Raw genomic sequence first — 26,165 nt, forward strand, 5'->3', positions numbered from 1 at the left:
ACACTTAGATATCATGCCTTTCTTATTATTTTCCATCAGGATATCTTGTATCAATGGGTGGCTTACCAATCTAAGTTCTTTTTGTTTGGCCTGCATGTATAATGCGTGGCGCAGTTGCAAGTATTTGTAAAAATCAGTGTGTGGTACATTCAATTCTGACTGTATGTCCATAAAAGACTTAAGGGTCGGCCTGTTATACAATTGTGCAATATATCTTATGCCCAGATTTGCCCAATTCCTAAAGCCTCTAAGCTTATATAGTTCTTTATAATTAATGTTGCGCTATAAGGGGGTATGGGATAGGTAACCCTGTATCCCCAACAACTGCTTAGTATAATGTTTTCAAAAGGTGTATAGTTGGGGACCCAGGGTCCAATCCTGGGTAGCCAGCTTCCAACCATGATAAGGCTGTCATATCAGCATCCGCAGAGTCACGAAGGACTCCACAAATCGAGTCTAAGGAGTCCTCATTCCCCCAATCCCCCACCTGTTGAAGCTGTGAGGCAAGATAATAAGCTCTTGCATGTGGCACCATGTTTGTTATTTTTAAAGAAAAAAAAACAAGACTTTAGTATCACTTTGATTGCTGTGCACAGTTACTCCTGATTTTATCTGCTCCAATTTTTAACTGGAACTAAAGGCAGAGGAACCCATCTTTCTAGAATCTCCTCCTTTGTGTTGGTTTTCTGACCTCTTCATTGGCCGGCGCAGTATAACATGACTGCTACGCATGTGCACAAGCTATTTACCCCAATACCCAGGATGGGGCTGGCCGCTGTAGGTTAAGCTCCGCATGTGCAGCTCAGTTTATAGTCCAGGGATTTCTGTGTGCAGGCCAGTAGGTGTAGTTTGTTACAGAGGACATTGTATGTCTCTTCTGCAAGAAAAAGCCTGCCTGCTCACAGCGATTTACAATGGAACTTGAGTTGCGCTTTAATAATTTCCCCCCTATGTTCCTAATTGTGATGTTATTTCCATGGAAAACATCATTAGCATAGAACAATTCTACCGATGCCACTGCACATCAGTCCACAAAGCCCCTAGTAATGCAACAGACATATTTGTTTGATTTTGCTAAAAGTCACTCTGTAGAGACATTTGAAAACCTACTTCTAATGATTGCAATATCATTTGCATATGAATTCGAATTTGATGAAGTAGGATTTTTTTTTTAAAGCTACCTTTAACTCATTCTGTGGCAAACGGCTATGTAGAATGTTGCTTTACTGTGAAAATGAAATTCAGCACCTCACACGGGGTTAATCCATTCACATTAATTGAATCTAATTATCCAACTACTATGGTGATAGCAAAAGCACACAAAAGTGTGCTTCTTCTTCTCATCAGGTTACATTATTAGTGCTAAAATGGTGATTCAGTAAAGACTGTAATCATAGACTGAACCGGGAACACTTGTGGAGTATGTTGCATATAACCGTGAAGGGAGGAAAAGTCAGTATGGTAGCCATGACAACCATGACATGGCTAAACCTTTTATGTTCATACATGAATATTCCTCAATGTAAATGTGCAGAATCCAAAGTGTTGACATCGTAGAGCCTTGTTCCAAGCTGGATTGAGTGGGATTGTTTTGCGTTATTTACCTCGACGACATGTTGATGATTTATGGCTGGCTCGTAATGATTCTTAAAGCTTTACAATCGAACCAAATCTGGCATTTCTAAGTCACAGTTATGCTGAAACATGTTTTCTCCAAGTATATGACATCCATTTTATATAATACAAAACAGTTGTCAATGAGGGAAATGTGGTCATCAATCACGGTTATGGGGCTAGAGCAAGGAAAACAGGAGCAATAGGGTGGGGCTGTTGCCTGTAGCAGCCAATAAGGGTTTACCCTCCATTCACTAGAATACTTGAAAACAAAATCTGATTTTGGTACAGTTTTTATTCCTCCATAAAATTATACAAAATATAGGATGTATAGATTGTGTCACACAGCTGTTTTTGCATGCTTTTGGTCATGCTTTCTTTCTAGGAAGTTTTGATAGCAGACTGTTGCTGAGATCAGGATTCATAGTTTATCATGAGCTCAGTTTGAAATGCCAGTACAATAACTATTCAGTTTCCACAGCGGATCACATGACAATTGTTTATAACGAATGTTTTTTATTCATGCCATTTATTGTTTAGTTGTGTTGATCTGTGATTGGTCACAGTGATCACATGTTACAGACAGGACCTATCACAGCCCATGTGTACCATGTGATTAGCTGTGGCCAAACACAGCTAATCACAACAATACATACTGAATGATACTATTTCATTCAGAAAAAAATGTTGTTTATAACAGTGATATTTACGGTTATAAGCAAGACTTGCAGAAAAAATGAGGCACAGGAGACCATGACTACAAAATTACTGAAACCAAACTGAAAGGGGATTTCAGAATGAATGGTCATCAATAGCTTGAGTGATGAATAAAAGCCCACTTCCAGGAACGAGGAGAAAAACTGTTCTTACAGGTGAGCCCCCAATACTATGAGGTTAAATGCTTGTTAACTCTAGGGAATGAGGAATATGTTTTAATACTTACCTTACACTTCACACCAGCAGGCTTTGGCGCTGTCTTCCACTCCAGTTTGTGCGTGGTTCTTCGCTATCCTTGGCTACATCTTCTGTTTTTGTCCTGGTGACCATTGTGGAGTGATGGAAAATCCTAAATTTTAAGTTTTCATTGAAACAAGATTAGCAGGGAAATCTTCCAATGTGGACAATTGTTACAATGATGGCAGGGTAAAAGTGGGTTTCCATTATGTTGGAGAGAGTTCCATCCACTTTGTTGTCTAGAGACATATTCTCTCTAATGGGACATGAATGGCAAATAAAATCTGACCAGGGTTTCAACCATACTTTACAGTTTGCTTGGTTTTACGGTGTAAATTTGCTGTCCCCCTCAAAATAACTCAACACACAACCATTAATGTCTAAACCGCTGGCAACAAATGTGAGTACACCCCTAAGTGAAAATGTAAAAATTGGGCACAAAGTGTCAATATTGTGTGTGACCAACATTCTTTTCCAGCACTTCCTTAACCCTCTTGAACTCATCGAGTTCACCAGGAGCTTCACAAGTTGCCACTGTAGTCCTCTTCCACTCCTCCATGATGACATCACAGACCTGGTGGATATTAGAGACCTTGCGCTCCTACATCTTTCATGAGGATGCCTCACAGATGCTCAATAGGGTTTAGGTCTGGAGACATACTTGACCAGTCCATCACCTTTACCCTCAGCTTCTTTAGCAAGGCAATGGTCGTCCTGGAAGTGTATTTGGGGTCGTTATCATGTTGAAATACTGCCCTGCGGCTTAGTCTCCAAAGGGAGGGGATCATGCTCTGCTTCAGTGTGTCACAGTACAAGTTGGCATTCATGGTTTACTCAATGAACTGTAGCTCCCCAGTGCCAGCAGAACTCATGCTACCCCCAGACCATGGCACTCTCATCACCATGCTTGACTGTAGGCAAGACACACTTGTCTTTGTACTCCCCACACACGCATGACACCATCTGAACCAAATAAATGTATCTTGGTCTCATCATACCACAGGACATGGTTCTAGTAATCCATGTCCTTAGTCTGCTTGTCTTCCGCAAACTGTTTGCAGGCTTTCTTGTGCATCATCTTTAGAAGAGGCTTCCTTCTGGGATGACAGCCATGCAGACCAATTTGATACAGTGTGCGACATATGGTCGGAGCACTGACAGGCTGACCCCCCCACCCGTTCAACCTCTGCAGCAATGCTGGCAGCACTCATACGTCTATTTCCCAAAGACAATCTCTGGATATGACACTGCACACGTGCACTCAACTTCTTTGGTCGACCATAGAGAGGCCTGTTCTGAGTGGAACCTGCCCTGTTAAACCGCTGTATGGTTTCGGCCACTGTGCTGCAGCTCAGTTTCAGGGTCTTGGCAATCTTCTTATAGCCTATGCCATCTTTATGTAGAGCAATTATTTTTTTCAGATCCTCAGAGTTCTTTGCCATGAGGTGCCATGTTGAATTTCCAGTAACCAGTATGAGAGAGTGAAAGCGATTAACATCAAATTTAACACACCTGTTCCCCATTCACACCCAAGACCTTGTAACACTAACAAGTCACATGACATCGTGACATGACAATTTGTACATTTTCACCTAGGGGGTGTACTGTACTCATTTTTGTTGCCAGTGGTTTAGACATTAATGGCTGTGTGTTGAGTTATTTTGAGGGGACAGCAAATTTACACTGTTATACATGCTGTACACACTACATTGTAGCAAAGTGTCATTTCTTCAGTGTTGTCACACATAAAAAGATATAATAAAATATTTTCAAAAATTCTAGCGGTGTACTCACATTTGTAAGATACTGTATATAAAATCTCACTATTGGACATCCTTTATAAGTATGGCTACACTAGCCCTAACTGGGCTCCCTGTAGGGTTAGTGTAGCCAACTTCTATGTCACATTCTAATAGTCAAGTACAGTAGTACATGACTGCGCTAGTGTTATTATGTCAGCAAGCTGCCTCATGAACTGTGCTACCTGTGCAATGCTGGCTGATAACAGTTCCAGGACATTGTAAATCCTTTGCATGCTGGGTCCACCCCCCCATGATGAGTAATGTGTATTAGAGAATACTAGTGTAAGGCCTCATGGTATAAATAGTTTGAGACTAGCAATGTACATAAGCTCGATGAAAGGTGCACTACTCAAACCTCAGACCATAAGTTCAAAGACTGTATGCTTCTGAGCTTTGTGGGACAGAACTACTAGATTAAAATTAAAAACACTTTTTCTTGCTCATTCTGCAAAAAATAAATAAAATCAGATGGGAATCATTATTTTTAGAAGGACTTTTAACTGCATTTTAATGTAAAGGTTTAGTAACCTTTTAAACCCAAACTCCAGCTTGTTAAGGGTAGACCTTTGTACTGCTGCACTGATATCGAAAAACCATAGGAATATTATTATGAGCAATAAATCCCTCGTTCATTTTCTTCCTTGTGATTGTGTAATATTTGCCAAGAATGTATCATATCCATGTTTTGTAATATTGGCTTTAATTTCAAATCCCCTTACAGAATTCTCTGCCAAGGAAAAAACCTCATCTAAATACTGATTTGCATATTATAAAAAAGACTATAGACCATCAAATCAATTTTCCGATTATAGAGCCACCTCATTCATCTGTTTTCTGTCCAGTCTGTTCCTTACTGGCATCTCTACTTTTAAGCTGACAACTGCTGGAACCACAGAAGCAGTAACGGCATGGTGCCTTCTTGATTTCTTGTCAACTGGCAATGGCAGCAGTTGTCTATTAAAAAAACATGGGAGGATTCATTTGTGCTGTCCTTAGTCATAGCTACTGCCAGAGATGGTACAATTTGTGATCAGAGACACTCGTATTGTATAAAGGCCACAGACTGGAGGATCAGTACATGCCGGAGAGCAGTCCAGTGTGCATGAGACCTTATACTCACTTTGGAACCTAAGGGGTTAATCCTTTGTGCATTGTGTATAAAGGCTGTTTGATCCTGTCTTCTCTGATCCTCCTCTTCTTCCACTGTCTCCAAAAAAATAACCTGATATTTACAGAGCGAGGGGACAGGCTGTGTGTTACTAGAGAGTTTTATTTTTTTCTTGGGAGAGTGCATGTGATCAGCACAAGGCCAATCAGCACTGTCCAGACAGAATTAGGAGATAATGAAAACTCCTTCTACAAGCTTTACTAGGAACTGATACAGGTCACAAGACTGCTATATACTGCTGATGAGAAAATATATTTATCAGTTTATATTTACTAAAATAACTGCATTTCCATGTTCTGTCTACTGTGGGAGACCAGATATAATGGATGCAGGTTCTGGGTTTAGCAACACTTTAAAGCAGAATAAAGGTAGCTATACGCTCCTTCCCTCACCAGCCTAACATTGGTGTGCCGGTTTTTCGGCCCTCTTCATATTGGTTGGAGTGGGATGATATCACTTCTGTGTATGTGCAGGAGGCCGTTGTTGCAGCACACAGGGATTGTGCTGGCGACTGTAAGCTGAGCTACACATGCACAGCACCAGAGCAAGAAGGAAGGTGAATTTTATTGCAGAAGAGGCATTGCATATCTCTTCTGCAATGAAAAATCTGCCTTCTTGCAGTGAATAACCGCAGATTACTGGGTGGGTTGGAGGAATTTGGGGGGGGGGGGTTTAGAGTTAAAGTAGAACTGAAGGCAAAACTTTTTTCCATTTTGGCTAGTGTAAGGGAGGGTTGTAACCCATGCAAGTTTAATTTTGCCATCTTTGTCTCATTGGGAAGATTTACCTTCACTTCCTGTCTCATAGCCAAGACAGGAAGTGAGAGGAAATCCCTGCTAATTAAGGCAATATCTTGGGGACCCCCAGATCACTAGAACTAGTGTCACCATTGAAAGATTTCCTCTGTATTAGTTTTCTGGGGACAACCTGAAATTTGGGATTTCTTTTACTTTTACTTTCAATGATAATGGTAACGGGACAAATAGAGAGGGCATATCTCTCTAATGAGGACACAGACAAGAGCAAAAAATTGAGAGGTGTTCTAATATATCAACTCCTTCCAAAACCAAAAAAAAGTTTTGCCTTTAGTTAGAATTTAAGGGCTCGTTTAAGGGCTACAAAGAGTTTATGTATGGGAAAGATAGGACATTTGTTAGAATTTTAACATGTTCTTGGTGGCTCAAGCTACTAGTGCTAGTCTCCAGGCCCCAAAAGCTAGACTTTGCCTGCAGTATGAACACCATGATTCCAGCAGGCAAAGCCCTAATCTCTTCAAATGGTACTGAACTGCAAGTATAGCTATAACTACAGCATACTTTATCATGGTACAGCAAGAGCTTCACGGTGGTTAAAAATTACATTTGTCAATCTGTTTATGGCTTGTTTTACATTTGTATTTATTTATTTTTTTAATATGGTTTAAATTATATCATATATATATATATATATATATATATATATATATATATATATATATATATATATATATATATATATATACACACACACACATATATATATACATACAGTATGCATGTGTGTGTGTATATATATATATATATATAAATGATTTTTTTTTTTTAGTCATTTAAAATTATTGTTGTCAATTAAAACACTGTGTTGTGTTTTATGTCATACACAGTGTTTTGCTCTAAAGCTCTAAAGCTAAAGCTCTAAATATTCCATGTTTCTCTGCTATGAAATGGAAGTATTAGGCTAATCACCAGCATCAAACTTTGGTTTTAATGATGTGTTGTAAATTCCTTTCACATTCAGTCATAAGAATTGGCTGGAATTGTGTAACAATCAGGCAGTCTTGCTCGTCAGTGTCACACCGAGGCATGCAACGGCCACCAGAGAGTTTGAAAGAATTCATTTTACGTAACTCACATACTTTATACATATACACTGATCTCAACTGTGTTTATGTGATCAAATTATTATATAATGGGAGAGGACATTGTTTTACTGTGCTTTTATTCTGTTAGCAAGAACCATTTAAAAGATGCCTAGGACACATTTTGCTTTCTCACTATAGTAGCATGTGTACATGCGCAAAATCATAAAACGTGCAAAAAATGTATGCTTGCGGTACACTATTCATGTAGCGTGACAAAGTGCAAGAAATCCCATACTTATGTGCGATGTAAGACTAGTTTATAAGGAAGGAAGGTCTGTTTTCACTGGTGAGGTACTGTGATATTTCATTAGACATCAATTTTAAGTGGCTGAAATATAAATTGTATACTTTGCCCAATAGGATTTCAAATTAATCTTGAAGCTGTCATATGCTGGTGCAGGCCAAAATTTGTTGATTCATAGCACAATAGACAAGCTTATCCTTTGTGTATAGATGATGCTGCAGAACAAAAAACTACTGACTGCCTTGCATTTCAACTGTCTTTCATTTGGCAGGTCATTATAAGTTAAATGGCTATGGGCACATGTTAAAACCTTTCTGTTGGTATAAGGGAAATTCTTCCTCACTTCTTGTCAAGGAATCTCAGAAATGCAGGAAATATCTAGAAATCTCTACAACAAGGACACTGCAATATTATTAGACCCTTAAAGTGGTTGTAAACCCTTGCAACACACTTTGACTTACAGGTAAGCCTAGATTAAGGCTTACCTGTAGGTCCAAGAAATATCTCCTAAACCTACACGGTTTAGGAGATATTTGCATGCGCCATAGACAGCGGCGCGCAGGCGCACTGAGTGCACCGCTGTCAACGGTGATATGCCGCGAGTGGCGGCTCCCGTGCGCATGCGTGGGAGTGACGTCATCGCACGCATGCGCACGGGAGCCGTGCGCATGCGTGGGAGTGACGTCATCGTGGCTTCGCCGAATGACAGCGGCGGAGCAGCGAGACCCACCGAGAAGATGGATGCTCCGGACTACAGGGGACAGCGGTGACTTTGCTGGCTCCTGTGTCAGGTAAGTGACACATAATGGACTACTATGCGATGCATAGTAGTCCATTATGCTTTACCTTTGCCGGGAATCAAAGAGGAAGTAAACCCTGATTGTAATAGTGTACATTGGAGATGTATTTATTTTTTGTATACTTTTACTTCCCTCTGTAGTTGACACCACACCTTTCTCAAGCTCCTTCCCCCTACTCTTTGGCATATTTTAATCTAAACCTCATATCATTATAATGATATCATTATAAATGCCTTCAGCACAATATTTTGTCTATTACTAACCCCATGTTTATGAGCATGCTGTCATTGTCACCCTTTGGCTGCATCTCCATGAGAATTTGAGTTCTACTATTGGAGTCTTTTGGAACAGCCAGTGCCCCCTTTTCTACATGGCTATCACTTTTGATATGCTTTATCCCTCAAACCTTTTACCATTTTTGTTACTCATTGAAAGACTCATTCTGTCATACCAAAAGTGACCTCTCCACAACTAGACACAATGTTCTAAATGAGGTCCAAAAAAAGATTTATATAGGGAAATCAGGACCTCCTTCCTTCTGATGGTGACCCCTTTAGATGCATCCCATACCTTTATGAACTTTATTCACTTCCCCCACTACCAGGCCACTCACTTTGCTGTTTTTGCAATTATCTGAAATAAACACCCCCAAGTTTTTTTTTATGGTTCTGGCCAATGCTGTAGCCCCAATATTGCACTCGGAAGATTCTTCTTCCCAAAGTGCATTTTTTTTTCATTTAAAAGCAATGAACTGCAATTTCCACATCTTCGACCAATCATCCAGTGCAAACCTAGTGCCCACCTTTGTTTCATTAGCAAAAGACATACCCACCAAACCTTTAGTTTTCTAATTTGAAGATTAAATAGAAAAGGACTTATTATAGGGGCTTCTGGTGCACCACTAGTGACTGGTCTGTGTTCTGAATGAACTAATGAACTGAGATGCAACAAAGGGAGAAAAGATGCACTTAATTTAAAGAAAAATGGCACTTGTTGACCGTGCTATAGCTAGCTAAATGTCATTCGTAACATATACTAGCATTATTATAACATAATGCTAGTATAATGCTGGAAGCGATACAGATTGTTGTTCTCTTGTAGTATCCTAAAAGTATGATTTGTTTTTAATGACGTGGCCTGTAGCTGCATCTGTATAAATAAGTTTGCCCTCTGATAACTGGTCCCTGTGAGCTTCATTTTATGGCTTTTCTGTGAGGTGTACATGCAGATTTGATGATTGTTATACATTGTTTTGTATCAAGGGATCACTTTTGCTGTAAGGGTTAAAAAGTAAAGTTCAGAAGAAAACGGCTGTGGGAAGCGGATGTTTTTTATGTTCTTCTAATTGGTTGGATTTGTGGTTGTTGATATAAAAGAAATGACCCTTATAGTGCTTAGTCATGTAGAAAATGGTGGCTGACTCACTGATCTGTACAAGGCCCTGCACTCAATTCCCTTTATGTCAAAATGTCAACAAATCTGCTTATTTTATACCACGTAGCAAAGGCTAATCTATCAAAGAAGTAACTGCAAAGTTGCCATTGATACATCGCTCAAACTCAGGTGATGATTCAGACAAGGAAAAACTTGCTTACTTCAAAGTGAAATGAGTCAGTTTTATAAATTGAATTTTATGTAATTATATTTATTTTTGTTACAGGGGCGTCATGTTAAAACAGGGCAGCTGGCGGCCATCAAAGTCATGGATGTCACAGGGGTAATGTATACTTCTTTTACCCTCTAGCATTTGAGCGCTAGGATGTTTTTTTTCTATAGGTGTGTTTACATACAGTACCTTTTGCAATGAATTAACATGGGCTACATATTGTATCTTTGCGATAAATCTCACAAGCTGTTCAGTTAATTTATTACAAGTTAGGGAGGAGGATCTATCTATCTATCTATCTATCTATCTATCTATCTATCTATCTATCTATCTATCTATCTATCTATCTATCTATCTATCTATCTATCTATCTCAGCTTCAACCAATGAAACTAATACTTCTGTCAATGTTTATTTTGCTGTCTGTTTCCCTATTGGGGAGAATTCACCAGGACTGTTGAATTGAGTGACCATCACCAGGACTGGAAGTCACAGACAGTAATAATATTCTGACAGAGGTTTTACTCCTTCCCTTCTTGACAGGAAGTATGGGAAAATGTTTAGAATCTGGTTACAGGCTGCAATAAAAACTTTTGAGGTTTTAGCTTGAGTTTTTAAGGCCATAACGTTTTGCTACAGTGACATAACTGGTACAGAAGACTGCATTAATTGGCATTGGTTACAGAACTGTCATTCCTACTTGCTGTCAGTTGGAATGGCAGGTCATAGCTAGTTTCTGAGGTAGGAAGCTTCCATGGTTGGATGAATCAATATTTACTGGGATCATTTGAGGTTTACTAAGTCCTGGCATGCCGATGGGGCAAACCTGATAGAACATATTATATATCAGAATGCAACAAGGTACTAAAAGCTGGAGCATAAATGATATTGCTGACTCTGCTTTGCTTTTGATGTTCATATTTGGCAAATGTGCTTGGGTATTGTTTGGCATGTCAAAACTCTCTAGACAGTTCCCAGGGATTTCTTTACACACATTATTGCCAAACCATGTAACTTCACCAAGTACCATCTTAAAGCCTAGTAGACACAGGTTGAATGTACGGCGGCATCGGACATGTGGGCCGTGTATACTGCAGCTGGTTGGACAGAAGTCAGCTTCTGTCAATGGGGCATGACCAAAAAACGGCTTAAAGCACTGACCAAAGTGTTCTGGTGGGGGGGCCCTCCTCTCTGTCAGAACACAATACCACAGCAGCATTTTTTTTTTCAGCCCTGCTGGGTTGAAAAAAAAAAACTACTAGTGGGTACTAGGCTTTAGAGGCAGAAGATTAAACTCTATGCTTTATTTTGTCCAATGAAATGTGCTCCCTACTGATAGCGCTTCATCTAATGTTTACGCTAGAGGTGAATGCAGCCTGTAGACATACAAGCTTATGTGTTTACAGTGGCAGCTCTGGGCTAAAGGTCCTTCTAAAGACACCTTTACCTCTTTCACCAATGTGTAAGGGGACTACAACAGGATTGAGAAAAAAAGGCTAACCTGATTTTCATTGAATTCCATATTTCCAGTTTTGAAATTCTTTGTCAAAAGCTGTTGCCAAATTATTATATTTTGAATGGAGTGAATCAGTTGACATTCCACTAAAACATTGATGTTTTTGTTATCATTTCCTCCTTTATCTGGAAAGTTCCAAGTGGAGGTCATTGAATTGTTCCAAAATAAACCTATTAGCATGAACGTTCCAAAGGAACATTGTGACTGTACCAGGGTCACTCTTGTGAGGTTTGGTGAAAACATGTTCACTATAGTATTATGGTCATTATGCTCATATGAATGCTTAAAAGCCCCTTGGCCCTCATGCAAAATCAAAATATGGGCCATAATATAATTTAAATACCTGATAGTGCTGGGGGTTCTTTTTTTGTACAAACTCCAGTAAATCATCTACAAGCATAAATAGCTGATTGCAGAATGGTGCAAGGAAACGACAAAGTAATACTGCTTTGTCCTGTGCATCTGGTGAATGAAGGCCAGTAGTAATTGGGTTTGGGTTGGGCCCAGGATCCGTTGAATATAGTGTGACATGAAAGTTAAAAGTACACTACCCTCAAAGTTTTGCATTTATGCTAATATTGTCCAAATCCGTAATATATACAAAGTAATTGATAGGATTGGTATCAACAATCTTTGATACCAATTGTTTGATCTTTGATCCACCTCCACTTGGAACAATTAATATAGCTTAATTGTGTCCAATTAATATGGCTCAAACATGAGTAAATAATAAGAAAAAAGTATACACTCAGGAACTGAAGTAATTAAAGTGTCAAAATTATAAAGTGCTGTCTGTGTGCAAAGAAAAAGAAGGCAAGCGCTTACCTTAAAATTTCAACTGTTCCCAGACAATTCTTGACAAGAAGTAAGAGAGCTTTAAAACAAAGCCTAACTGACCTCTCTAGCTCCATGTACTGTGAAATAATTCACTCTGAGAGCCGATTCACACAGGGGCGACTCAGATCCGACTTCAAGTCGCCCCAAGTCACCTCAGGTCGCACAACATGTAGAAATCAATGTAAGTGAATGAGAGCTGTCTTAATGCACACTACTGAAGTCGCTCTGACTTCAGAAAAGGTTCCTGTACTACTTCAATCCGACTTGCAGGCGACTGGTACTCATTGATTTCAATGGAGGGCGCCTCCAAGTCGGATCTCCGGCTATATGGAGGCGACTCTCAGAGAATTATCAGCTCTCAAAAGGAGTTCCCCCCTGAGAGCTCATTCTCTGATCGGCCACGGCAAGTCGCCTAGCCTGGGGCAACTTAAAGTAGTGTTGTAAGTCACGTCCAAGTCACGTCCAAGTCACGTCCAAGTCACGTCCAAGTCACGTCCAAGTCACGTCCAAGTTGTGTCCAAGTCACGTCCAAGTCACATCCAAGTTTCCTCCGAAAGTCGTGTTGCCCCTGTGTGAACTGAAGGTCTTCAAAAATCACTAAATATACTTTTGTTTCTTAAAGTTTATAAACACCTACTGTGTGTTGACATTAGAAGACTGACGGGCTGGCAGAATTTAGCTTTTCTTAGGCTTGGTTCACACAGTGGGCGGCACGACTTGCAGCGCCGCGACCTGCACACGATCAGCGGCGACTTGCAAAACGACTTCTGTATAGAAGTCAATGCAAGTCGCCCGAAGTCGCCGCAAAAGTAGTACAGGAACCTTTTTTCTAAGTCGGAGCGACTTGAGTCACTTCTATTAGAACGGTTCCATAGTACAGAACGGAGCGCGACTTGTCAGGCGGCGAAGTCGCCTGGACAAGTCGCCCCTGTGTGAACCGAGCCTAATTAGCTGAGATTTCTGTACATCTTTAGTGAACTTTGATTCTTTTCTTCACAATGCCTATAGCCTATAGTGAATAAGCACTTATTTTAAAGTGATTTTACTGCTTGTTTGGAATATGGAAATAATTCAGCATGTATAGGCTGGGCAGATTCACTTTAAAGGTAAATTTACAAATGGTAGTAGAAATGGTAAAATTACCCTAATGTACACAGTTCACAAAAGCACAGAGGTAGTTATACTCTGGTAGATGGGAAAATTGTCTCTGATTAATCAAAATGCAATAGCACGTAAGCCAATGTAAAGTGGTCTCTGAGGCTATATTATCATATTTAAGGATGTTTTAGGAGTCACTTATACATAGCCTAAAGCCTAGTGCAACCAACTTTAAAAAAAAATCAGCACCAGGGACATAACTTACATTTAGTAGGTGGTGCTTTTTGTGTTGAAATCCTCCTCTGTCCATGTCCCACTTATCCCCACTGCCATAATATTCCCGCGTGGCAGGGGTTAATAGAATTGTGGGAGCTGTCACAGGCCTGCTCTTTCCACCCAGCTCCTACATTCAATCATTCGCCAGTCCTCCATTCATGGATCCCGTTTGATTCATAGAAACTGTAATAACAGCTTCTATGAATGGAATAGCTGGGCGAAAATGGGGAGGGGGCATACTTGGGCACTTTTGATGCGAGCCCGTGACAGCTCCCATGCTTCTATTAACCCCTAACACAGGAAAATTACGGTGGCAGGAGTGGGGGGCATGAATGAAGGAGGATTTCACCTCTGTACACTGAAATAAATTCCTTAGACTGCCCCTCCTGGCATGTAATGGCAACTTGGGAAAAATAGGCAGCACCAGCCGTTTCTGGAGCATGTTCACAGCAAAGAATGTTACCACAGCACCCTTTTAAGCCATTATTTTGATTTATGAAGCAGTCTCTGCTGGGCCAGAGCCCCATGCTGACACAAAGGGACCTGAGCCTGGTACAGGAGGACTGCCTGTACCCCTCTATTGGTGGCCCTGTCTAGAAGAACACCAATTATTCTGATTTGTTTACCTGAACATTAAAAAGTAAAACTACTATCAGTGCAAATCTCACCGTTCAATGTTTTCACTATTAAATACTTGTATTTAAATAAGAATGAATGTATTTTTTTACTGAAGTCTAGATGTACCTATAAGAAAAGTGTGCTCCGACTTCAGAAAAGGTTCCTGTACTACTTCAATCCGACTTGCAGGCGACTGGTACCCATTGATTTCAATGGAGGGCGCCTCCAAGTCGGATCTCCGGCTATATGGAGGCGACTCTCAGAGAATTATCAGCTCTCAAAAGGAGTTCCCCCCTGAGAGCTCATTCTCTGATCGGCCACGGCAAGTCGCCTAGCCTGGGGCAACTTAAAGTAGTGTTGTAAGTCACGTCCAAGTCACGTCCAAGTCACGTCCAAGTCACGTCCAAGTCACGTCCAAGTTGTGTCCAAGTCACGTCCAAGTCACATCCAAGTTTCCTCCGAAAGTCGTGTTGCCCCTGTGTGAACTGAAGGTCTTCAAAAATCACTAAATATACTTTTGTTTCTTAAAGTTTATAAACACCTACTGTGTGTTGACATTAGAAGACTGACGGGCTGGCAGAATTTAGCTTTTCTTAGGCTTGGTTCACACAGTGGGCGGCACGACTTGCAGCGCCGCGACCTGCACACGATCAGCGGCGACTTGCAAAACGACTTCTGTATAGAAGTCAATGCAAGTCGCCCGAAGTCGCCGCAAAAGTAGTACAGGAACCTTTTTTCTAAGTCGGAGCGACTTGAGTCACTTCTATTAGAACGGTTCCATAGTACAGAACGGAGCGCGACTTGTCAGGCGGCGAAGTCGCCTGGACAAGTCGCCCCTGTGTGAACCGAGCCTAATTAGCTGAGATTTCTGTACATCTTTAGTGAACTTTGATTCTTTTCTTCACAATGCCTATAGCCTATAGTGAATAAGCACTTATTTTAAAGTGATTTTACTGCTTGTTTGGAATATGGAAATAATTCAGCATGTATAGGCTGGGCAGATTCACTTTAAAGGTAAATTTACAAATGGTAGTAGAAATGGTAAAATTACCCTAATGTACACAGTTCACAAAAGCACAGAGGTAGTTATACCCTGGTAGATGGGAAAATTGTCTCTGATTAATCAAAATGCAATAGCACGTAAGCCAATGTAAAGTGGTCTCTGAGGCTATATTATCATATTTAAGGATGTTTTAGGAGTCACTTATACATAGCCTAAAGCCTAGTGCAACCAACTTTAAAAAAAAATCAGCACCAGGGACATAACTTACATTTAGTAGGTGGTGCTTTTTGTGTTGAAATCCTCCTCTGTCCATGTCCCACTTATCCCCACTGCCATAATATTCCCGCGTGGCAGGGGTTAATAGAATTGTGGGAGCTGTCACAGGCCTGCTCTTTCCACCCAGCTCCTACATTCAATCATTCGCCAGTCCTCCATTCATGGATCCCGTTTGATTCATAGAAACTGTAATAACAGCTTCTATGAATGGAATAGCTGGGCGAAAATGGGGAGGGGGCATACTTGGGCACTTTTGATGCGAGCCCGTGACAGCTCCCATGCTTCTATTAACCCCTAACACAGGAAAATTACGGTGGCAGGAGTGGGGGGCATGAATGAAGGAGGATTTCACCTCTGTACACTGAAATAAATTCCTTAGACTGCCCCTCCTGGCATGTAATGGCAACTTGGGAAAAATAGGCAGCACCAGCCGTTTCTGGAGCATGTTCACAGCAAAGAATGTTACCACAGCACCCTTTAAGCCATTATTTTGATTTATGAAGCAGTCTCTGCTGGGCCAGAGCCCCATGCTGACACAAAGGGACCTGAGCCTGGTACAGGAGGACTGCCTGTACCCCTCTATTGGTGGCCCTGTCTAGAAGAACACCAATTATTCTGATTTGTTTACCTGAACATTAAAAAGTAAAACTACTATCAGTGCAAATCTCACCATTCAATGTTTTCACTATTAAATACTTGTATTTAAATAAGAATGAATGTATTTTTTTACTGAAGTCTAGATGTACCTATAAGAAAAGTGTGCACCTCTGAACCTAATACGTTCTAACATCCATATAATATGGTTAACTTACTACTTAAGTAACTTACTAACTACTGTAGAATCCCAGCACCAGCTTCAGTCTGAAAGATAAATGCACACAACATCACAGAGATGAGGCCAATCTGCATACAAAATTATATAGACCCTCAGAATATAGAGTGGTCTAAAAACGCCTTTAAACTATTATACTGAAAATTTACATCTATAAAATGGATCGAAGGTCATCTGGAATCTAGTCATATCCTCAAAACCATGGGAAATAGTGAAGTAAGTAGTGTGCCTTTTAGGATGTACATCTTGAATTCCACATCTCATGCCAGATATGCACCTCTGCCGATATCGTCATCAAACCCATTCAGTATACACTCACCAACCACTTTATTAGGTACACCTTCCTAGTACTGGTTTGGACCCTCTTTTGCCTTCAGAACTCTCTTAATTCTTTGTGGCATAGATTCAACAAGGTGTTGGATACATTCCTCAGAGATTTTGATCCATATTGACATGATAGCATCACGCAGTTGCTGCAGATTTGTCGGCTGCACATCCAAGATGTGAATTTCCCATTTTACCACATCCCAAAGGTGCTCTATTGGATTGATATCTGGTGACTGTGGAGGCCATTGGAGTACAGTGAACTTCTTGTCATGTTCAAGAAACCAGTTTGAGATGATTTAATCTTTGTGACATGGTTCATTATTGTTCTGGAAGAAGCCATTCGAAGATGGGTAAAACTGTAGTCATAAAGGGGTGGACATGGTCAGCAACAATACTCATATGCTGTGATGTTTAAACAATGCTCAATTGGTACTAAAGGGCCTAAAGTGTGCCAGGAAGATATGCCCTACAGCATTACATCACCACCACCAGCTTGATCCATGGATACAAGGCAGGATGGATCCATGCTTTCATGTTGTTTCTGCCAAATTCTGAATATACCATTTGAATGTTGCAGCTGAAATCGAGACTTATCAGACCAAGCAATGTTTTTTTCGATCTTCTATTGTCCAATTTTGGTGAGCCTATGCGAATTGTAGCCTCAGTTTCCTGTTCTTAGCTGACGGGAGTGGCACCTGGTGTGGTCTCCTGCTGCTGTAGCCCTTCTGCTTCAAGGTTGGATGTGTTGTGCATTCAGAAATGGTATACTGCATACCATGGTTGTAACAAGTGTTTTTTTTTTTTTTTTGAGGTGCACCAAATGAAAATATTGGTGCCGAAAACGAAATGCAGGATACACCAGGGTTGCCAACTGCCAGTACATTTACTGACAGTTTGTAAAAGCCAGTGATTTTTTTTACAACTGCCAGTAAATATCAGGGGCTGATAATTTCATGCTGTGTTGACTTTTTAGTGTAAATCAAACTAATTACTTTATTATAGGTATTACCAGTGTTTCCATATTATGTTTATACTGTTCAAATATTCCTTTTCAATAGGAGTTTTGTAATTTCTCAAGTTGGCAGTAAAAAATGCTATGTAAATTTTCCATGTTTTGTCAGTTAAAAATGCCGAGGGAGATTGGCTTAGTCGAAAATATATATTCGACTTTGTAATTAATATCTTCAATATAAATTAATATGAATTTATTGTTGGCCATTATTGCCACCTTTAGTGCAAGAAAAGCTCAAGAAAAATGCAGTCTGCAGTCTCTGACCATCTCTTGTATCATGTCCTCAGTCTCTAACCACCTCTTGTATCATGTCTGCAATCTCTTACTTATATATAAGCACACTGCTAATAGTATTAGCAAAATTTCTATTCGGGGCACCTCTAGCAGACATGATACAGGAGATGGTCAGAGACTGCAGACACACAATAGATCAATGCAGCCTAACAAGTGTCCACCAAATGCAGCCTCGCCAGTGGCCGTCGGATGCAGCCTCGCCAGTGGCCGTCGGATGCAGCCTCGCCAGTGGCCGTCGGATGCAGCCTCGCCAGTGGCCGTCGGATGCAGCCTCGCCAGTGGCCGTCGGATGCAGCCTCGCCAGTGGCCGTCGGATGCAGCCTCCCCAGCGCCAGTCAGAGCAGCCTCACCAGTGTCTTTCAGATGTAGCCTCTGCAGTCTCTGACCATCTCTTGTATCATGTCTGCAATCTCTTGCTTAAATTTAAGTACACTGCTAATAGTATTAGCAAAATTTCCATTCAGTGCACCTCTAGCAGACATGATACAGGAGATGGTCAGAGACTGCAGACATGATACAAGAAATCAATGCAGCCTAACCAGTGTCCATCAAATGCAGCCTCACTGGTGCCTGTCAGAAGCTCCCTTACTGGTGCCTGTCAGATGCAGCCTCACCGGTGCCTGTCGGATGCAGCTTTATCGGTGCCAGTCCGACACAGTCTGTCGGACGCAGCCTCACCGGCGCCTGTCGGACGCAGCCTCACCCGCGCCTGTCGGACGCAGCCTCACCGGCGCCTGTCGGAAGCAGCCTCACCGGTGCCTGTCGGAAGCAGCCTCACCGGCGCCTGTCGGAAGCAGCCTCACCGGCGCCTGTCGGTTGTAGCCTATGCAGTCTCTGACCATCTCTTGTATCATGTCTCCAATCTCTTACTTAAATGTAAGCACACTGCTAATAGTATTATCAAAATTTCCATTCTGTGCACCTCTAGCAGGCATGATACAGGGGATGGTCAGAGACTTCAGACATGATACAAGAAATCAATGCAGCCTAACCAGTGTCCATCAAATGCAGCCTCACCGGTGACTGTCAGATTCAGCCTCCCCAGCGCCTGTCAGATGCAGCCTCCCAGTGCCTGATGATATCCTCACCAGTGCCTGTCAGATGCAGCCTACCATTGCCCGGATCAGAGTGCTGTTTTACGGAGCTGGATTTGAATTTCTCGGCCTGGGCAGCCACAGTACCAATGTCCTGCGTCCTGTGATATATGTCACACTGATTCTATTTCCGGACATTGGATCATTGTGCTGTCTATCACAGATGGTGGGACATTATTACTGCGGCCGCCCAAACAATTCAGCTCTGTGACACAGGGAGATCACCTCTCTGCTTGAGGAGGAGGAAGGGTAGGACTGAGCCACCAGGATGACACCCCCCACAATGTGCAGCATCCGGAGCAGACAGCCCCCTTTTCGGTTCCATTAACGGCACCTTTTCTATTTTTGGCCACATACCTAAAACTCAGTTTTTTCGGCCGATATGTTTTGGCATTCAAAATTTTGGTGCACCTCCTATTTATTTTAATTTATCATCTCAAACTAGTCTGCCCATTCTCCTCTGACCTCTGAAATCAACAAGGCATTTTCTTCCACACAACTCCCACTCACTGGATATTTTCTCTTTTTTGGGCCATTCTCTGTAAACCCTAGAGATGGTGGTGCATGAAATTCCCAGTAAATCATTAGTTTTTGAAATACTCAGACCAGCCTGTGAATAACCAAGTCACAATTAAAGTTACTTAAATCCCTTTTCTTCCCCATTCTGATGCACGGTTTGAACTTCAGCAAGTCAAATTTACCACGTCTAGATGCCTAAATGCATTGAGTTGACGTCATGTGATTGGCTGATTAGCAATTTGTGTTATCAAGCAATTGAACAGGTGTACCTAATAAAGTGGCCAGTGAGTGTATATCTCATGAAAGTGTATGTGAGAAGCTACTATAGTGCAGTAAATCTTTAAAACCAAAGACTGTTTTAATGTAACGGTATCAAACTCGCATGCTTATGGAAACAAATGCACATCTTTAAAACTTTCAAAATGGCCACAGCATCCAGCGTGCTGATGTCACACGTCACACGTCACAGGTCATCAGGGTCATACCTGTACAGAGCATTAAAAATGTGTTTCTGCAATTAGCATAGACTTAATCAATAGCATGCTGCAGGGTGCTGTTGGATTAAGTTGCACGAACACACATTTAATGGTTAGACGGGAGTTTAGAACTGTATGTAATAGAATTTCTGCATGTGTTAATACAATATATTGTCCTATTCAATGGACGTCTGTGTAAATACATGGGGCATAGTTTCTGTGTCACATCTAATCCTTTATTTTAGGATGAAGAGGAGGAGATCAAGCAGGAGATTAATATGCTCAAGAAATATTCCCATCACAGGAACATTGCTACTTACTATGGAGCCTTTATCAAAAAGAATCCCCCAGGAATGGATGACCAGCTTTGGGTAAGCTGAGTGTGCTAAAAAAAAAGTCCTAATTCAATAGAAGGGTTGTGTTGCAGATATAGATGTGCAGTCACTTCCTAAACACAGGTGACTGGACCCTGAGCTTTAATATTGTTAAACATCCGGTGACCATGGGAAAATTTGGTATATGGAGTGTGAAAGAACTCCATCAGATGCAGCAAGCATCTAAACTGATGTCATGAACTTCCAATACAATTTCAGAAATGCATCCATTGTTTCTCTGTAAACACATTTTAACGCCCACATGAAGCAATCTTCGTCTTGGATCTGTTTGCTTTGCTGTGGGTGGATTCAGTAGAGTCTTCATTCACCTCTGCAGTTCCTATTTATACACGGACTAAGCCTTTATTGTGGAACATATTGGTGATCACAAACTGCATATAGTTGTATACCTGCACCCACTATTGTACATAAAGTGTGTACTGTATAGGTGCACATATCTAAACCAATTTTAACTTCCCCTTAAAGTGTCACTAAACCCACATCTAAAAAATATCAATAAATGATGTATTACATGCTGTTCATACTCAGTCACTATGAGGTTCATTTTCTGTATTCTGTATAAAAAAAATGGTCTCCCCATCTTTCCAAGTCCCTACTTCAGCTAGGGATTTTGCAGAGCAGCGTTGGCAGCTCTGCACATGCTCTGTTTTCAGTGACTTTTTCTATGCTGAGCATTTCCTCCCTATCACATCTGAGCAGCCCATGTGACTATAGAGTCACACATGTGGGTGTATACAGTGGTAAATGACAGCCCACTCCCTCCTTCCTCCTCTATGTTCACTAACCAGCTAAACACAATGAGGGCGGGATTTTACATGTGGATTAAAGGAGGCTTCGTCTCCCTGTTCTCAGACACAGGCTGGGAGGACATCACACAGCACGTGACTTGCAGAAATTCACCCACACCATGTTATTGGCAAAATTAATAAAGATTTGATTTCAAATATATGACAATTTAAAACAGTTTATTGATATTAGTTATTTATATTTACTCTTTATCCCAAAGGCTGTTTTTTTTATTTTGAACATGTGACCAGCAGCAGAGGACTAGAAGCTCCTTCTGCTTATGTTTTCCTGCAGACAGGCTGGGAAAGAGCTGGGTCATGTGACAGCTGTATATCAATTAGGAAAAAGGTACTTGGATGTGTTCTTTATTATTTTTATTAAAATGCTTACAGTGCTGTGATCCACATACAGAAATAGAAGGGATAATGTAAATTAGACTGTGTGTGTTTAAGACCCCTTTCGCACCACACCGCCCATAGCGTGGGCAGTAAAACGCTGCTATTTTTAGCGGCGTTTTACCCCTGGATTTGCAGCGCATTTCGGCCGCTAGCGGGGCGCTTTTACCCCCGCTAGTGGCCGAGAAAGGGTTAAAACCGCTGGTGTGAAAGGGGTCTTGGTGTCATTTAAAGTTTTATACAATATAAGCACATCACCTGCCTTATAAAGAAAATACTGCATTCCATGTATGGTCCTTGCTTACTGCAAGGACAGCCATTATTCATTATGACCCGGCCTTTCCAAATGTGTGACATGTCTGAGTATGCCAAAGCACTGGAGGAAATGAAAAAAAAAAATACTTCATTGGCCTGTTATGTCATTGACAACTTGGGATGGTAAATTCCATAAGCATTACCTTTACATATCTTTGCATATTTGGTAAGGAAGGAGAGTGTGTGTTGGGGAGGGGTGTGTTATGATTTTTGTTTTCCTTTTTTTTTGTTTTCTCTTCTTTTTTTTTTTTTTTATGAATGCATGCTTATCCTTTAGAGCTAGCTCAGCCTTACTTATTTTGTTGCTATGTGTAATTCTAAATTCTGTCAGAATCAAGGATTCAAACCAAACTGAGTATATTTGTCAAGCTGTGTGTAGTGGAAACATTCGTTTTATTAGAACACTGCTTAAAGTATATGTAAAACCATTTTTTTATGTTTTACATGGAGTACGATAAAGTTAAACCTAATTTTAAAACCTTTATGCTGCCTGTTTCCCATTCGGAAGATTTACATTAAAGCGAAGCTCCACCCAGAAATGGAACTGATTCCTCCCCTCCTCCTGTGCCACATTTGGCACCTTTCAGGGGGAGGGGGCTGCGGATACCTGTCAAAACCAGGTATCCGCTCCCACTTCCGGGGAAAGATCACGGCAATATTGTGAGGTGATCTATGCAATGTCCCGCCCCCCCCCCCCTGTCGCTGCCTTCTGGGAAACACACAGGTCCCAGAAGACAGCAGGGACCATTAAGAAAGCGCAGTGCAACTCGCACATGCACAGTAGGAAGCAGGCTTTTTCCCTCAGTAAGGATGCCGGCACCTGCACCCGGAGCCGAGGGACAGGTTACTATAAGTGTTCTTATATTAAAAGTCAGCAGCTACAGTATTTGTAGTTGCTGACCTTTCTTTTTTTTTTTTCACCCAGGCGGAACGCCACTTTAAGTTTATGCCTTGGATGCATAACCTTAAAGTAAAAGTGAACGTCCAAACTTAAGGGAATCCTCATGTAGACAGCAGTCATCGGAAGTGTCCCAATTTGGAAGATCTGTTCTCTATTCCTGTTCCAGTGACAACTTACATTTTTTTTTTTTTGATTTTCTCTAATTTTTAGTCCTACTGACAGCAGTATCCAGAGAAGATGACTATCCCTACCGGGGGCACAGATAGCAAAAATAAACTGACAGGATTGCTAATACATCCACAGTCTATCCAAAATTATCCAAAGATATGATATCATTTAAATCAAGCAAGCAAGCTTACCACCACCAAGTGCTGTTTTTACTATTTACGTACACTATTCATTTACACATTTTTAGTGGTGTTAGAACACATGTACACTGATTGGTGCCTGTTTAGTGCACCCACCTTATATTAGAACAGCGCCATTTTCCCTTTTTCAGAGTACTCTTTATTGATTGGCTTCGGTGTCGTTTTTTTAGGGGAGGCTGCAGTTCATTATCTTAAGCGTGGATATTTTTGATTACATATAAGCTTACCACATGCAGTTGACTTACCGGTAATTTATCTGCTTTTGTCATTGCAAATGCTTTTACAAAACTAATTACATGTGACTTTCTAATCATTTACAAAACTTAACAGGATACCTAAAATTTGTCATTTACTCCCCAGCTGGTGATGGAATTTTGTGGCGCTGGATCTGTGACTGACTTAATCAAAAACACCAAAGGCAATACGTTAAAAGAAGAATGGATTGCATACATCTGTAGAGAGATCTTGCGGGTATGTTTATATGTCTACCTGCTGTTATTCAGTAATGTTCCTAACATTATTCAGATATACAGTATGTACAAAAAATGAGAATAGAAAATGAAGAATCCTTAATGCAGAGCAGTTTTATACGGTTCTCTGTGAAGTGTGAAATCAATATCATTAGGCGGTAAGGAGGAAAATTGTATCACTATTATCAATTCTGTCAGTAAGCATTCATTTCACTCTGAATTATTTGATCTTTGTTTCTTAATAGGGATTTATCTTGCCTCCATTCACCTGAAGATTACTGCAAGGGTGGAAGGATAATTGAAGTCAGGGAATTGATTAGCTCTATGTCATGCATATTAAAACTGCCACAGATAGTCCTATGTGGTGGATCACAGAATACTTAGTGCTTAATACAGGTGCCCAGTGGTAGTAACATTATTAATCTCATTGGACAATAGCAATGGTTCCTAGTTTCGTATGCTGCGTTTTATTTCCAAGACTATTTAATATAATATAAATTTTAGATTAACACAGAATTGCTCCTTTACCAAGATAGTCACTTCCATACAGGTAATGTGCGGAACAAGGTATGATAAGTCAGTAATGAGGGGAAAAGATCAGCCATTGGAAGCCTACAGGCAATACTGGTAAGTAGTTCTTTGCCCTCTGCCTTGCCTTTTTGGGGAACAGCTTCTGTGGTACAGGTTCTCTTCAATGTCAGAAGATATTAGGGTAGCATATGGACATTATTAATAATCCTGTACAATCAAAGGGATTTGCAATTTATAAAAAGGGTGAATCTAGAAACAAAAATACGTTTTGTCTAACTCTTCCAGGAGATTTCTAAATTGCAGTTTTTGGGTCCTGCCTTCCAGTTACATTTTCAATTGCAGAGAATGCCACAGGTGTGCAATGCTGTATAGAGGAAGCAAAACCAAAGTTGTCAGTAAATTATTAATTTCCCACCCAAAATTGAAAAAACAGATTTAGGATAACTAGCCACTCCCATATCACCTCTCTTACCCTTCTGCTTCTCCTAACATTTGGAGATATTTCCTAAAATCCTGGACCGCCATCATTTACCTTTGGCCAACATACCCAGAACCCCCTATCCTCTGACAGCAGCTGCAATCCTCACAATCAAATATCTATTACTCTTCTGCCTATAACCAGCCTCCCTTTCTTCTCTGGCCTTTGGTATGTCTTCTCTGTTTGCAACAAACGTACCACTGTCCATGACCTATTTGTCACAAATTCCTTCAACCTACTTGCAATTATGGAGACATGGCTTCAAGAATCTAACTTTCCTTCTCCTGCTGCCCTCTCCCATGGTGACCTCCTGTGGACTCACTCTCCCAGGCCTAGTGGACTGAAAAGAGGTGGTGTTGGACTACTCCTATCCCCTCACAGCACTTTTCAGGTTCCTCATTCACCCCCTTCTCTGCCTCTCTCCTCATTTAAAGCTCACTGTATTAATCTATTTTCTCCAGTTTCGTTGAGAATTTCTGTCATTTTTCGCCCTCCTGGACCGGTATCACACTACTTTGACGTCTTCGTTACCTGGCTTCCCCTTTTTTTTTTCTTCTAAAATTCCAACAATCATTCTTGGTGACTTCAACGTCCCTGTTAATTTTAACAGTCCCACTACATCTAAATTTCTGAGCCTAACCTCCTCTTTTGACCTAAAACAATAGACAAATGCTTCTATTCACTCTGTTGGCACCTGCCTTGAACTCATATTCTCCTACCAATGCACTCTGTGAAACCTCTCCAACATTCCTTTTCCTCTCTCTGATCACCACCTTATTTTTTTCACTCTCTCCTTATCTTTATCCTCCTTGCCTTCCAACTACCAAACAATAACCCGTAGAAACGTTAGACATCTTAACCCTTCTCTTATTTTTTTTTGCTATGCCAAAATCTCATCCTTTTCCTGCCCCAACCTGGTCACTCTTTTCTTTTCTACCTTTTTAATGCTCTACTTCGTCCTCCATTACCTCCACTCACTAACTTTCTCATATCCCAGGAGATTGCTAATCACTTCAAAAATAAGATTGAGGCAATTTGTCATGAGATCTCCACTCTACAGATATCTCCTTCACTTTACACTCTTCCCTTTTGCCTCCAAACTCCTTGAATATTTAGTCTACAACCGACTGAGCGACCGCCTCATTGAGAATAACCATCTTAATCCCTTTCAGTCTGGATTTCATCCACAGCACTCCACAGAAACTGATCTCCTAAAACTCACAAATGACTTACCACTAAAACCAATGGTCATTGTTCTGTA

The 26,165-nt window shown here is 40.9% G+C and overlaps 1 protein-coding gene across 18 annotated transcripts in view; it reads left to right on the plus strand.

Annotated features, from left to right (window-relative positions):
• Window positions 1-26,165, plus strand: part of TNIK (TRAF2 and NCK interacting kinase) — a 367,731-nt gene that overhangs the window by 142,685 nt on the left and 198,881 nt on the right. For all 18 annotated transcript variants that reach the window (XM_077487992.1, XM_077487975.1, XM_077487978.1 and 15 more), the window contains exons 3-5: window positions 10,143-10,199; window positions 20,511-20,636; window positions 23,786-23,896. In XM_077487992.1, the coding sequence (XP_077344118.1) occupies window positions 10,143-10,199; window positions 20,511-20,636; window positions 23,786-23,896 (294 nt within the window). The remainder of the gene's footprint in view (window positions 1-10,142; window positions 10,200-20,510; window positions 20,637-23,785; window positions 23,897-26,165) is intronic.

Source organism: Lithobates pipiens, unplaced genomic scaffold (genome assembly GCF_037356315.1).
Source record: "Lithobates pipiens isolate NorthernLeopardFrog02 unplaced genomic scaffold, aLitPip1_a1.2 Scaffold_18, whole genome shotgun sequence".
In the NCBI taxonomy this organism is placed as follows: Eukaryota; Metazoa; Chordata; class Amphibia; order Anura; family Ranidae; genus Lithobates; species Lithobates pipiens.